Source organism: Pteropus alecto, unplaced genomic scaffold, assembly GCF_000325575.1.
Source record: "Pteropus alecto unplaced genomic scaffold, ASM32557v1 scaffold74, whole genome shotgun sequence".
Lineage (NCBI taxonomy): Eukaryota > Metazoa > Chordata > Mammalia > Chiroptera > Pteropodidae > Pteropus > Pteropus alecto.
In genome coordinates, this window is record NW_006436291.1 from 4,633,387 (window position 1) to 4,648,175 (window position 14,789).

Consider the following 14,789-nt stretch of genomic DNA (forward strand, 5'->3'; position numbering starts at 1 on the left):
ACGCTGGGGACATCGTGAAGATGATTCCTTTGCGACGGGTAAAGTGCAAGGAACAGTGTCCACCCGTGTGAGGCCCGTCCTGGGAAGAGGAAGGGCGGGTGACGGGCTGACGCGGGTTGACGGCCGGGCAGGTCAGCGGGACCAGCACCGTGCAAGGCTGATCTGACCAGCCTGAAACGGCCCTCAGCCCGATTCGGAGGAAGCGCAAGCCCAACAGATCGTCAAGCCATTGTCATGTGGGAAGCCGGCGTTCATGTTTCCGTGCCGTGCAGTCAGACAGTGCGGTCAGGAAGGTGACCTGGGCTTCCGGGGAAGTGGACAGTTCCTATCTCACTGCAGAACGGTGAGAAGCACCTTGCGGCAGCGAGCTGTGCGCACACCGGTGACGGCGCCCTTCCCCCACCCGGCATGGCACACACCTCCGCTGGCACCGGACCGTCCCCACCCACTCGCATGTCCCTGGCGGACTGGACTCGGCCTCCGCCTCGCCTCTGTGAAGGGACGCTGGACACCTGGGAGGGAAAGCACGCTCTCCTCTGTCTCCCACACTGACTCTGAAAGAACCAATTTCAGCGGACCCACCCTCACCTACAGTGAGTTCTTCCTGCATCGGTTACCCGCACTCACGGCCCAGTTGGATCTCGTTCCACAGTGGATGCAGCAAGTGGCTCCCTCCGGAGCGGGGCGGGTTATTGACTAAGGGCTTCATCAGGCATGTAGCCCACTGTGCTCATTCTCCAGCCATCGAAACCACGGACCGCGGCCCGGCAGAACCACGCGTTGGGCTTGCTCCGGTTCGCCCGAGCCACAGTCGAATCAGTGGGGCAGCCTATGCTGCAGCATGTTCACATAACCGCAGAGAACAGCGTGTGTCCCAGAGTCCCCTGGGGGAAAACGGCCTCTGTCCCACCGCCCTAGCAGCTCACCGAAGGGCAGCATGCCACCGTCTGGAAGGTTCTGAGCTCCCGAGGGAAAACCTTCCAGGTGGATCTGATGTAAACGCCTAGCCTCCAACTTCGACTTCCGAATCTTTAAAAGTCTGACAGGACAGTGATCATTGCCCAAGGGTTAGGTTTGCGGTGCTTATGTGCAGGTGCAAGGTCAGGTGCGTCTATGGGCGCTCTGAACTCACCGTCCCATCAGAGAGAGACTCCGACATGGCCGAGGTGGGTCCCGTGTGCCACCCGATTTCCACGGGGCAGCATGTCTCAAACTTTTATTGCACGTGGATCACCTGGGAGTCTTGTTAAAGTGCAGGTGCCGATCCAGTGGGGGCCTGAGACGCTGCATTTCTTATGAATTCCCAAGTGATGCTGAGCTGCTGGTCCAAGGACCACACTTGGAGCAGTGAGGCCCTGGCTGGAGGGCTCCTGACCTCACAGCCAGCTCCACCATTAAGAGGGAAGAAAGAGGGAGACAGACAGCTGAGGATGTGGTGACAAGGAGGTTGGAGCTCGGGTTGGGGCGGGGAGAAGGGGACTAAAGGCCACGAGGAACAAGCATCTTCCCTGCAGTGAAGGGATGTGTCCAGACTAGCTTTAATGCCGAGCAAGGCAGCAAGACTCGATGCTGTGCGTGTTTCCCGTTTGCCTTTCCAAGACACCCCCTTGGGGCCGAAATGCCCTGGAATGTGAAGGAAGAGCGAGAGCAGGGAAGGACGCATCGGTGGCCTTCTACGCGATTAACTGAGTTGATGAACCTTGGATCCCTGTAGAGTTGGAGAAAGTGGGGCCCAGGGCCAGAACGCAGCCCGTCTGTCTTTTACGACTTTGTCTTATTATCTTTGCAACAAGGCTCTGTTATTAGCTCACAGTTTCCTGCCAAGTCGATGAAATCTCCATACAGTTTCCTACAAAATAGAGGGTAAGGGAGACTTTATCAGGCCTACACACCCCTTCCTCGTCCGGGGACCCTGCATGTTCCAAGACACTGTTCATTTTCTCTTCAGCTGAAAAATATGTATTTATTTGGCTGTTTTGCTTTGCAGTTCTGGAGGCTGGCATTTTCCATTTCAGTGATCTCCGTGTTGAACCACACTTGTAATTACTGCCGTCTTTTATTCTGTGTTTTTGGAGGACCATCCCATTCAAACTGCGAGAAGACAAAAGCAGCTCTCTTTCCAGGGGGTGAAAACAATAGCGTCAAGTCTTCACGTAAACGTCAACAAACATGGAAACACAGAATTGGAAGGGGGAGTGAAAATGCCAGCAAGAGGAGGAACGGGAATCAAACTAAATATTTCCACCGGTCTTCTTCAGAATTCGAAGAAAGAATAAAGTTGACACGCCTGCCGCATTTGGGGGTGAGTCTTATTTCTAAGGTACTTTTCCTTACAAAGCCAAAGCTCTCAACTGTTTTTTATTGTTGTCGTTGTCGCCTATTTCCTACGTCTCGGCCTACTGATGTTGGCTGGCCAGTCAAGGTCACAGAGGGCAAGGTGCCTCTCCAGCTCTCAGATGGCTTTCCCCGCCTCCCCGCGACCCCTGCTCCAGCCTGAGCCATCTTCTGTGTCACAGGGCCTCCCGCAGGCTTTCCATCCGCCTGGAATGCGCTCCGGTCCTTGTCTGGCCCATTGCGGTCATTCTTCACCTCATTTCTGCATGACCTTCCTGGTCCACTCTCGGATTTACATCGGTCCCCGGGTCCCACACTCTTGGAGCATCCTGAACCTCTCACAATCATAACCCGTATTTGTGTAATAATCCGTCTCCCCACAAGGGTGTCAGGCTCACAAGGCCAGCAACAGTACTTACTGCGTCCTTGCTGTATCCAGGACACTTTGCTAGGCTGCAGCACTTCGCTGAGTGACCAGTTCTCCCAATTGTCAGCTAACCAAAAGCTTCTCTAGAAATGATTTGAAAAGTGTGTAGCGATTTATGTTTCAGCGAGGTTAGCAAAAACTCAGGCATTACAATGACAGTGTCTCATGTAATTTCGGTTTGGGGTTCCATGCATGTTGGCAGGGTCAAAGGGTCTTTAGAAATATTACAGTGAGTTTGGGGTTCTATGCATGTTGGCAGGAAGGGTTTTTAGAAATATTACAGTGAGTTTCTGCCTTTCACCTTCCAAGTTAGTCAGGCCATCCTTCTTGTCTTTCGGTTATTCTTGCTTGTCTTGATCCAGGAGTTGTTTTCGTGCATGGAAGGGAGAGAAACACAGTTAATTTTCTGTATAGTTTGCAACAAAAGGTAAAACAAAAAAACATACTTCACATCACAGACGCCTGAGTACTTTTCAGGATGACAAGCAAATGTGCTGTGCGTCCATTACAATTTTCAGTGGCACCATACGAATCATGAATCATAATCTAAAAGACACAATTGAGTCACCTCAATTTGGTCGCTATTTGCAGAAAGAATCCAGATAATTTCCCTTGCAGGGTGAAAGGAAAATGTGTCTTATAATTCAGATGCCTAAGTATTTCTCAGGTGCTCAGCATCCTACGTGCAGATGGGCTGGCTTTCCCCACATGCAAGTGAAGTCCAGGATTTGCGGACATGATTGTGAAGGACAATGGACAAACCGAAGCATTCCCCTGTGTGCAGGGGCTGAGCTTTTGGGGGGGCATCTCAGGTGAGCAGAATCCTGTGTGAAAACATTCCTGCATAGCTCCTGTAATTCCACTACTTCCTGTCCTGCAAAAGACAGCAGATCGTTAAGTAGAGCACGGAGCGGCACGCTGAAAGGGGCAGACGCATCTACCGTTCAGAAAATCCTAACCCTTTGGATGAAAAAGACCTAAAAGTCAGAGGACGCGGCAGCTGTCATGGCAAAGAATACGTTAGGCAAGACGATTAGCTGTAAATGTTGGATAGCGCACCGAAAATAATTTTTGGATAATCAGCAGTTTGGGGTATTGGTCATTGGATGTATCGGTAAATTCATGATTTGCAATTTAGGAAGAACTGGTTTTGGTGATCGCCTTAGTGCTGTTTAAAAACGGTGCTGGCACGTAGGAGATTTCAGTAAATATTTGTCGAGTGAGTGAACAAACAGCGCCATATGCTCAGCACTGCGTTCGCAGACACTCACGGGCCATTCTGGACCCCTGCGTTCCCGGCAGGACAGGGCTTGGCCCTCCGGTGTTCTCAGCCCCGTGGATCTGAGGGCCTTGTGTGCTCCAGGACTTGTTTTCAGAATGATGGGTCACAAGGTCCACCCAGTAATTCAAACCTCTGAAAATAATAACATCAACAACGAACAGCCCTGTTCCAATCTGGAGCTAAGAAATCCTAGCTGAAGAAAAATCGAATTTCATTTTTCCTGGCCGAGTTTACTTTATTCCGTTTTGATTGTCTTGGATAAATTTGTTAGAATTTTAGACAAGCATTCAAAGGGGAGAAATTGGAACACGCCTTAACCAATGATTATATACCTTGTTGAGCAGAGCAAAAGACTAAGTGCAGAGGAGACGCAAGAGATCTTTAAAATGAGATTTCAGTTCTAAAGGGCTTTCTGCTTCATCAGCGGAGACAAAGGGGATGCACGTGAAACACGGTGTCAGAAGCAACACGGTTTTTAGGTTTCTAAATTCTAAGTCTTTGGCTCCTCCCTCCTTACTGCTTTATGTTCAGTTTCAGGGTGTAGGAGACGCAGCTCTCTGCACCGGCCCATCCGCTCATCTGTGCAGTGTTGTCCGGCTTCGCTTCCACTGGCAAGGGCTGCCGGAGTAGGGCGTGATGTCAGGCATTCGACCCTGGCCTCCCAGAGGTCACGCAGAGTGCTCGTGGTTAAGAGGTAGGCATTTAAATAGGCACCGTTTTATGCGGATTAAAGAGAGGGTATTAAAAGCAATCCTCCCAGAGTCTCTGCCCAGGGTCAGGGAAGTGCCACAGACTGAACCGTTTGATGTTGGCATCGAACTTGACTTCAGTACATCTGGCATCTAGATTGGGCTCGGCTGCCTATCAGCCATGTGGCTGTGGGTGAGTCCCATCACTTTGCTGAGCCTCGGCTTCCTCATCTGTGAGTGGAGGTGATTACTAACACCTGCCTTAGTGTTGGCCCGTGTCCCAGCAGGAACCCGACGGCCCACTCCAAGACAGAAGAGGTTCTTCTGTAGATATTTACTTCTGTTCTCACAGGGAGTAGCCAAGAGAATTGTCAAGACACCGCACAAAAAAGGAGAAAGACAGAGAAGCAGACAGCACGTTACTGAGTAGAGGTGGGACTTTGGGGCGTCCAGGCCCCAAAGAGAGCCAGCTTTTCAGGAGCAGCCTTTGCAGCAGTGGGGAGGCCAGGTGGCCTCTGGGGGGCTCGTGAGCTCCGCGACCTGGTGCCCCACCCGTTGCTTACTGCCGCTTGTCTTCTGATTTATAAATGGTGAAGGTTGTCGTGGAAATAAATAAAATAAAAACACACAAAGAATTTAGTTTAGCACAGCACCTGGCACTTCATAATTATCCATGACTGTTACTTCTGTGGCCTTGCTGGTGTGCAGTAAGATGACTGAGCAGTGAGTGACCCGCTCCCCCTCAGCCCCCCACCTCCCAAGACAGTGAGCCTGAGCCGGGGCACAGAGGCAGCTGTGGAAGGAGCACTTAGGGAGGCTTAGGTCTTGGGTGTAGCAGAGCCACCGATGTGGACAAGGTCATCCGCAGCCCAGATTCAATTTACTTCTCTGAAAACTAAGAGGTTGGGGCAGATGGTTACCATGGGAACATTCAACTCAAATGCTATTGGTTCAAGGATTTAGAGGGTAATAAAAGTTTGTCATTCTCTCAAGACCGTCTGGCCCTTACCTGTCTGACCTGTTTATGAGGCTTCCTCAGCTGGGACCTGCTGGCTCTCTGCCTCACACATCGGGGAGCAGCAGCTGCAGGGAACCAGCAGCAGGAAAGAGAGCTTAGAAGACCCTCACTCCTCCCCCATTGTGATGTACCGGCTTGATTCTATGACAGCAGCGGGTACCGGGCACTCCCCAATGTACTGTCCCGGTAGAGGCTGAGAACTAAAGATCAGGAACGAGGGGGAGGAGTGGCTTACCCGGCAATGGAGCGATGAAGGATCCAGCTTCATCCGCCCCCAGTTCCCACAGAAAATGGCCAAAGGGAGACGCTTCAACCCGCCCTTAGACAAGGACGGAAGATGGGTAAGAAAGATGGCGCCCTCTCTTACCTGTCTCAGGCCACGTGGGCGTGGTCAGGGGCATAGACCTGGGTCCAGATCCCGCCCCTGCCACTTGCTGCGGCTCGATAAATCACTTCACCCAGCCTCAGTTCCTTCATCTTAGATGGGAATCTCCCGGCATCCTGGGCAGGAGTAGATGAGAGAGCGTGTGCGGAACCGTCGGCACGCCGGCACCTGTGCGCGTCCGCTAGACAGTAACTGCTGCCTGCCCTGCTCCTCCTTCTTTCCAGAGCATCTCTCCTCTAATATCCTATGTAATTCCTTACGTTATGTGTATTGCTTGTCCCCCTCTGCAAGAATATGAACTTTATGGCCGGGGGTAAGATCCGTGTCTTTTTTTTTCACTGATTATATCCCGAGTGCCTAGAATAGGATCTGGTCCACCAGACGTTCTCAAAAAATACTTATATTGAAGGAATTAATATTGTAAGAGAAACCTCTGAACAAATTCCTACTGGCCCACAATCCGACCCTCTTGGCCCCACCAGGCTGTGAAGTGGGAAGAGTCCAGAAATGTATCATTTCCCCATCTTGATCATTTGAAAACTTTACCTTTTCAGCTTCATACTCTTCCTCAGACCCCTCTCTCATATCGCAAAGCCTGGTGGGATTATCACTGTTTGCCGTCTTCAAGAAACGTTTGCTGTACCCGTAAGTGTGAGGTCCTAGCCTTGTCGCTGTGTGCATGTGTGTATATACGTGTATGTGTATATATATATACACACACATACACACACACACACACACACATATATATATATGTATTCTTTCTTATCCATCCTACTTCAGTCTACAAAGATTTAATGTATGGAAAATATTCACAATAAAATAGGAAAGTATAAATAAAATTAAAATTCAGAACCAGTTTAAATATACTTTAGAATAAGAGGCTGAGACTGGGAAAAAAAAAATATATATATATATAGGCCATATGGCCTGCATGGTAGCATTTAGGCATCAAATTTGACTCTGAGTTCCCTGGCAGCCAAAGTAAAATAGGAAATAGTGTGAACTATGGAACACTAATTAATTATGAAAAGAAAAACATAAGTTTCTCAGACTAGATAGCTTCGCCTCTTTCTAAAACCTACAGTATCAGTTAGGATTGTGTTCGACTGAGTATTATGAAACACTGACTACACTGTCTTAACCAAATAGGGGTTCGTATTTCTCAAGTAACAATAAACCCAGAAGTAGGCAGTTCAGGGCTGGTACCTGTGTCCTAGGGTGTCATTGGAGGCCCAAGGGCTTTTCAGCCTTCTGTTCTGACATTCTTCATGTGGGGCTCTTCAACTCAGGTAGGAAAATGAGGGGAAGGTCGAAAGAAGAACAGACAGGAGGCACCTGTCAGCCAGGTCGGCCCCTTTTTGTGGGGAAAACAAAAGCTTTCCTAGGAGCTGTGCCCCGCAAACTTCTGCTTCATCTCATGGAGTCACGTGGCCAATTTAGCTGCAAAGGAGTTTGGGGAAGATTTTTTAACCAGCCGCACTGCCACCCCAAACAAAGTCAGGGTTCTGTACGAGGGAGCATGGAGAATGAACGTTTCCTCCCCTATTGCGACCCCAGGAATGTGCCCTGGGCCGGTTTTAGCTGGAGAGACACTGTCTCCCAAAGTCTGACTTCAGCCTCTCTGCTGCCAGCACCTAAGCAGAAAAAGAATAGTACTGATCTTAAAGTTTGCCAGAGTAACTTGTGGGCGAGTTGGAAAGTCAAAGAAATGGTTGGCTTTGAGTCAGCCACAGCCCATGTGGGAGGGCAGTAATGGCCACATTAGAAGTGACAGTCATTTTGCAGTTGACCTTGCTCGTTGTGATCTGGCTGTTGCAGGGTAGCAAAGGCTTTTCCACACACTTTCGCCTTCTTATTTAATATTTCAGTCACTGAGTGATTGAACGCAGCAAAAATTTCACCGCCAACTAGTTAAAAAGCTATATTTCATGGTTACAATATCACAGAAGGGTTTATTTCACAGCTATCATGGTATAGCCACTAAATATATATTTTGAGTGAAATTAAAATGCTAGAGCCATTTTTTTTTTACAGTGATTTAGTCCATGGACTTGCAGAATACAAATGAACTCAAGTCAGGTGTCGTTTAGCTGGTGAGAGGACTCATTCCCGGTGTTAGAACGGCTCCTGCACCCGCCCCACCCCCGCCTGACACTCCACAACTTCCCTGTTGACGCTGGGAGCCTGGAGGCAGGGGAAGGGGAAGGTTCTGAGTCTGGACGCCCTTTCTATTATTTATATTTACTTTAAAAATAATTGTTTAAAACGTTAGAGATATGTACGTTGGCTTTGAGAAATTTCTGGGATATATTGTTAAGTGAGAAAAGCAAGGCACAAAATAATATGTATCACGTGGTCCAATTTTTGTAAAGCAGTGTGAGTTGCCTCTGCAGGTACAGGTGTTGATATATGCTCATGTCGTTACCTGGAGTGGCAGTGGGGGGTGACAGGAAGGGGAAGGAGAAAGTAACTAAAAGTGACTGTTACATAAAAAAGTATTTATAATTTTTAGAAATCAAATTTATAATATGATCCCATGTGTGCAAAATTATGCATATATACGCATGTCCATTCATATAGGGACGAATGGAAAAGACAGTCACCGAAGAGTTAAAGGGAATGTTACTTCCTTCCTTATGTTTTTCTTTATTGTTGGAATTTTTTTAAAACCATGAGTACGTATTACAACTCTAATCAGAAACAAATGTTCTCATGTTCGTTGTGGAAAAAGTCAATGTCGTAGACGCACTTAAACCTTTAAACGGTGGGAGTGATCGTGGAAAGGAAGTCTTCCTCCTCCCCGCCTCTGCCGCTCCGAGGGGACCCTGTCGTCACTCTCCTGCACATGTGCCGGGGGCCTGGGTGTACGGTGGCCTGCGGCTTGTGCGGTTGTGTCATGGCCTGACCCAGTGCTTCTCCTCACCCCACAGGCGGCCGTCCCAGTGTTTACCGGGAGGCCTTCTGCTCCGACACGTCGTGCAGATTGCGTGTTGTCATTTTGTGCACATGTTATTTATCTACAGAAATGGCGTTAGCTTATAGATCCTGTTCCGTTTCTTCTTTTTTTCCACTCAGCACTGTGTTTAAAAGATTTCTCCGTTGCCCGTGTCATCCAGCCCACGCTTCTCACCACCTGAGAAGGCTCCGCCGAGTATACGCTGTGCGTGACATAATCCCCCACCTTTTTACATAGCAGTTATTGAGCACCGAGTGCATGCATTTTCTCTTCTAATCACATCTACCCTATCAAGTAGGTGTTATTATTCCCCTTTTACGGATAAAGAAACTGGGGCTTGGAGAGTGAAGTCCCTTGCGCGAGGCTCACCTCACAGGGGAGAAAGCTGGGAGCGGACTTGGGACTGAACGTACAGTCCGTGACTCCCCCATCCCATCACCAAGAGCTGGGGTCTCGTCTTTCGTTTTTTTTTTTTCCTCGGTTTCCACTCATATTCCACTCCTAGAGACCCCTACTTCAAAACCCGCTCTGTTGGGGTGGCTTTTAAGAGACGCTATTTAAAAAAAATTGGGGTGAGCGTCCGTGGCCATCAAGTATCTCTCGCTTCTCCCTTCAAGAATGAAAGACTCATTCTCCTAGAGGCTGAGAGTCTGACCCCTGGTGGTCGGTCCACCCCAAAGAGACTGGCCTGCCCGAGGTCACCCCTCTTCCTGGGCAGCCCACATGCAGTGACTGACCAGTGAGGGTGCTTAACTCAGGCAGCCCAAGTCATCCTCACCCCAAGTCAAGACGACTCTGAGAGGCCATCCCGTGTCCAGAGCTCTCTGCGGGGTTGGTTGAGGTCCCTTTATTGGGACCCCCTCTCTCTGCCCACTCCCGTTTCCTTCCCCGCTTTCAGAGGGAGAGACCCCTCTTCCCCGCTAAGAATCTTCCCTCTCTTATCACCCTGCATTCTCAGGAAAGAGTCAGCTGAGACCCTTCACCCCTCAGTGTCCCGGTGGCTTGGGGTCCACCTCATACCTGCAGGAGGTCGGCTCACCCCTGCTGACATGGGCTGGGTCTTTGGCCCCAAGTTCGGGGAGCTCACTGGTCAGAAAGAAGATCTGCAATGGCACATCGTCTTCTCTTCTGGGAGTCCAGCAGCTCCCTCGCCCCGGGCCACACCCTCCTCCCCAGGCCACAGAAGTCCTGCCAGGCTCCAGCACAGCGGGGTGGCCCCGGGAACTTGAAAAAAACCGGCAGGGATGGCCTCAGGCCATCACAATATTTTTTTGTCTTGGAAAGAATACTTAAAAATTATGCCATTTTCATTGCATGCCAGAAGCACCCAAATTGCGTTTTAATCACTTTACGGAGGACGCCCTGATGCTCGGCCTGGAGGCTCAGATGAGTCTGGTTTTAATCAAGGCGTTTGCTGTTCTCCTAGTTTCCCCACATCGGACTGACGCAGAGGGCCCCGGAATCCATCACGAGAGCTGCGCTAAGAGAGCCCCACAGCCCGCAGTTCTCTGAGCAAGTGCAGGAGAAGCTCCCGGCCATCTACAAGGTCCGGGAGAAGGTGAGTCCAGGCCACGGCCACGAGTGCCCACGGCTCCCCAAGGGGGGCGGGCAGCACTGGCGTTTGGGGCCGGGTAACTCCCTTGGAAGGGACTGCCCATTTACCCTGCCTGGATCGCCACCTGACACCTCGGTTACTGCGACACCCTCGGTTCTCTCTGGAAGGGTCCTGACCCAGACGATCATGTCAGGCTCATCTATGCACAAGAAGCAGCAACGTTGGTTACAGCAAACGGTTCATTAACGGCAAGCTCCGCCTCCCAGGCCGACCTATGCGCAGCTTCGGGGACCTGAGAAGAAGCAGGCGTTGACTTCACACTTGGCCGACTCACCTGCCCCTCGGGCCAGAGCTCCAGTCCCCTAGGGTCCTTACCGGCCAGATGAGGAAGTTGGCCTAGATGGCCTCAAAATTCCTTCCCAGCTTTTACTTCCATGAGCCTGTAAACTTTTCCTTCCTTGCCTCCAAAGAAGGTGTTTTGAAAGAGAAATTTTACGATTTCTAGCAAGTTGGAAATAAGGTTGAGTTTCACGGCCTTGGACTGACTGGCACAACTCTGACCTTGCCCCGCTGTGCTGTTCACCAGTCTCCAGTGCGGGTGTAACTTACTCAGAGGCCACTTGGCTCATCCGTCTGCTTTCCAGGCTGGCTCTGACGACACGCCAGGGTTCTGATGTGTGCCTTTCTGCGTTTCCCTGTCCTCTCTTCCAGCAAGCAGCCAACAACAGCTTCCCCTTCTCCGTACATGACAATCGGCACAGCTTTCAGAATTCTGGATACTTCTTCGACTCCGTGAGTACTTCTCTCCAAATTACGAATCAAATGGGGAGAGAGGTTGGGGCCCTTGATTTTCTGAGACGTGTCGAAGATAGAGAATCCCCTCAAAACTGGAACAAAGTCAAAATTAAAGCCTCGTGACAGGTTACAGAAAAAATGCACAAAGCTTTCAAAGTTCCACACAACTTTCAAGGTCTGCAGCAGCCTCCCGATGAGGTTTTTGTGCACTTCATGCTTTTCAAAGGGCCCCCCTGTAAATTGTCTCATTAGCGAGCTTTCCTGGGCAGATGTCGTGGGAAAGAGGGATTGCCTGTGTGTCTCTGGGTGGCAGTCAGGACCCACAAGGAGGGGTCAGAGGGATGGGGAGCTCGCTTAATATAAAGAAGGACTTCCTAAGAACTGGAGTTGTCTTTTCTCTAGAGGCAGTAAGTTCCCCGTCCCTGGAGAAAATAAAGTCTGATTGCACTTGGTGGTGGTTTAACACAGCACCGTGCTATGGAAATATATTCCAATCCATACATGTAATTTAAAAATTTCTAGTGACCATATTAAGAAGAAACAGATGAGATGAATTTTTATATTTTTTATTTAATCCAATAATTCTCCAAATGATCAATTCAACATATAATCAATTAAAAATTATTAATGAGATATTTTACATTCCCCAAACTAAGTCTTTAAATCCAGTTCATATTTTACATTTAGGGCGCCTCTGAATTTGGAAGATCCACACTTCACGTGCTTACTAGCACATATGGCTAGGGGATATCAAACTGGACAGGAGAGACTTAGCATGTCCTAGGTAGAGGTCACTTAGGTCCTTAGGTGACCTCTGAAAATCTCTACCAAACCTGAGAGTCCATGATGATGATGATGATGATGATGATGTCAGTAGTACCCATTATCTGCGACGCATATGCTGTATGTTATGGCCATACGTGGTATTTATTCCTATATGTTAATTACTCTTATCATCCCCAATTTAGAAACGAAGAACCAGTGAAGTTAAACAATTTGCCCAAAGCTACCCTCTCTTCTAGGATACAATCCCTAAGCTAGCTGACGTGATTTAATTTAGAAACTCTGGTTTGTCTCTGCAGTGTTGAATACAGAACCAGAATATCCACTCTGCCTGCTTTTCTAAATAGAAGGCTTAAAATTATTTTCTCAACTACCGAAGTAACATATGTCCTTTCAATTTTTCAAATAATACAGAATTATATAAAATTAAAAATAAAATTTGCACCCTTGTTTTTCCTCATCACAATCTCACCTTGATGATTCACCGATAATGGTTTGATGGGTAAAGTGTGACACTTTTTTTTTTGCAATTTACATGCAAACATACACACATAAGTGTATATCTTGTTAATAATACAAACAGGATTAAACCCTATATATTTTATCAGAAATATTTTATCAGAAATAATCTCATAGAAAGCATTGGAAGCTTTCCAACTTTCTTCTACATTCTGGAATAATTTATATAGTGTGTGATTTCCAGTTTACAAAGATTAGATAGCATTTACTATAAAACTATTTGGGTTTGATTTATTTTTAGAATAAGTTTTTTTACTACCTTTTTATTTTCTCTTTTGATTATTAACCTATTCAAACTTTCTGTCTCTTCCTGAGTAGATTTTCCTGATATGTGTTTGCCTAAAATTTACCTATTTCACTTCATATTTATTAGTATAAGATTTTTTTTAAAATACTCTCTTTTTGTTGTTTTTCTTTTTTTTTCCAGTCGAATGCTCAGGTCATATCCTTGTGACTGTTTTTGTTAATAAATTTATTGAAACTATGAATATGCCTCATATTATTACTTTGGCTACATCCCAAAGGCTTTTCTAACTAGGGTCTCATTATTATTTGCTTCCAAAATAGTCTATGATTTAATTTTTGATTTATTCTTTAACTAAAAATACTTTAGAAGAATGTTTTGAATTTTCTATAAGGTTAGAATTTTTAAAAATTGTCCTTTTGTTGCAAATATCTAGTTCTATGGGTTATAGTAAGTTTTATAAAATATAATCTGGTTTCTACTTCTGAATTATAAAGATTATCCTTGTTATATTATATGTGATTCATTTTAACAAGTGTTTCATGGATGCTAAGAAAGAATATATATTCCTCATCTGTTGGTTACAAAGTTCTTTATCTTTATTAATTCTGTTAATTGTTATTTAAATCTTTCATATACTTTTCTTGATATTTGTCTTGATCTGTCAATTTCTCCTTCTAAGATTATTCTTGAGTTTCTAAATATTTTTGCCTTATATGATTTAATACCATATCTTTCTGCATAAAAATTTATTATTGTTTTATTTTCTTGATGACTTTTATTATTTATCAATGTGAAGTATTCCTCTATATGCTTTAATGCATGTAGCCATTACTTCTACATTGTAATATTAGTATTGCCACTATTAATGTCTTTCCGCTAACATTTGTTCTTTTTATTATGGTCCATTTTTTTGTCCTTATAGTTTGTAGTCATTTCATTTGGGGTATGTGTTTTTTTATTATTATTATTAGAAATCGAATAGAGCATGGTTTAAAAAAATCCAAGAGTCATTGTTTCTTTAAATGAGAATTTAACCCATTCATATTATTATGATAATTTGTTTTCGGTTTTATTTTTGCCATCTAATTTCATGTTTCCTATTTATCATGTTTGTATGTTGCCCCCTCCCCAACTCTGCTAGATTGAATTTATTTGCTCACTTTGACTTCTATTGATAATCTACTAGTGGCTTCTCTTAAGTATAAATGTTTAAGAAATAAATTAACACTATATTATTCTGCATATAAAAATTAGTATCTACAGCTTTCCCCAAGAATAAGTCAAATCCTTGAGAGTACTTACCTCTGTCACTTCCTTTTCTAGAGGCTCTTGTCTTGGTGGCCCAGGTTGTCCTCTCCCAACTCGTGGAGGTACCGTTCTCCTGGGATAATGTTAAGTGGCCTTGAGTTCCCCAGTCAGTTTGGAATCCTGAAATTTCAGTTCCAGATTGGCCTCTCTCTGTCTGTCTGTCTGTCTGTCTGTCTGTCTGTCTCTCTCTCTCTCTCTCTCTCTATCTCTCTCTCTCTCTCTCCTTAGTATCTTGCTACCTTCCTCCTCCTATCCTTCCTTTTTCCATTCTTGTGGATTATTTTAAGTTTTAACATATTTCATAGTAACATTATCAGCAAATATTTAGACTTACAAGCTTTACTTGTGACTTTCCTGTGGCTCTTTCCCCTATTCATTTCATCCCTTATTTTTCTTTATTTATTTTGTTTCGGGAGTATCTGCAAGTAGTATTTCAGGAAGGTGCTTGGGCAGTGTGACCAGCATCTTCCCTTTGTCCTTCTAGAGCC

General features: G+C 46.4%; 1 protein-coding gene across 1 annotated transcript in view; it reads left to right on the forward strand.

Annotated features, from left to right (window-relative positions):
• Nucleotides 1-6,040: 6,040 nt before the first annotated feature.
• Nucleotides 6,041-14,789, forward strand: part of TEX36 (testis expressed 36) — a 9,549-nt gene continuing 800 nt past the window's right edge. Inside the window, exons 1-3 of the mRNA XM_006912905.1 lie at nt 6,041-6,091; nt 10,521-10,652; nt 11,361-11,441. Coding sequence (XP_006912967.1) covers nt 6,041-6,091; nt 10,521-10,652; nt 11,361-11,441 — 264 coding nt within the window. The remainder of the gene's footprint in view (nt 6,092-10,520; nt 10,653-11,360; nt 11,442-14,789) is intronic.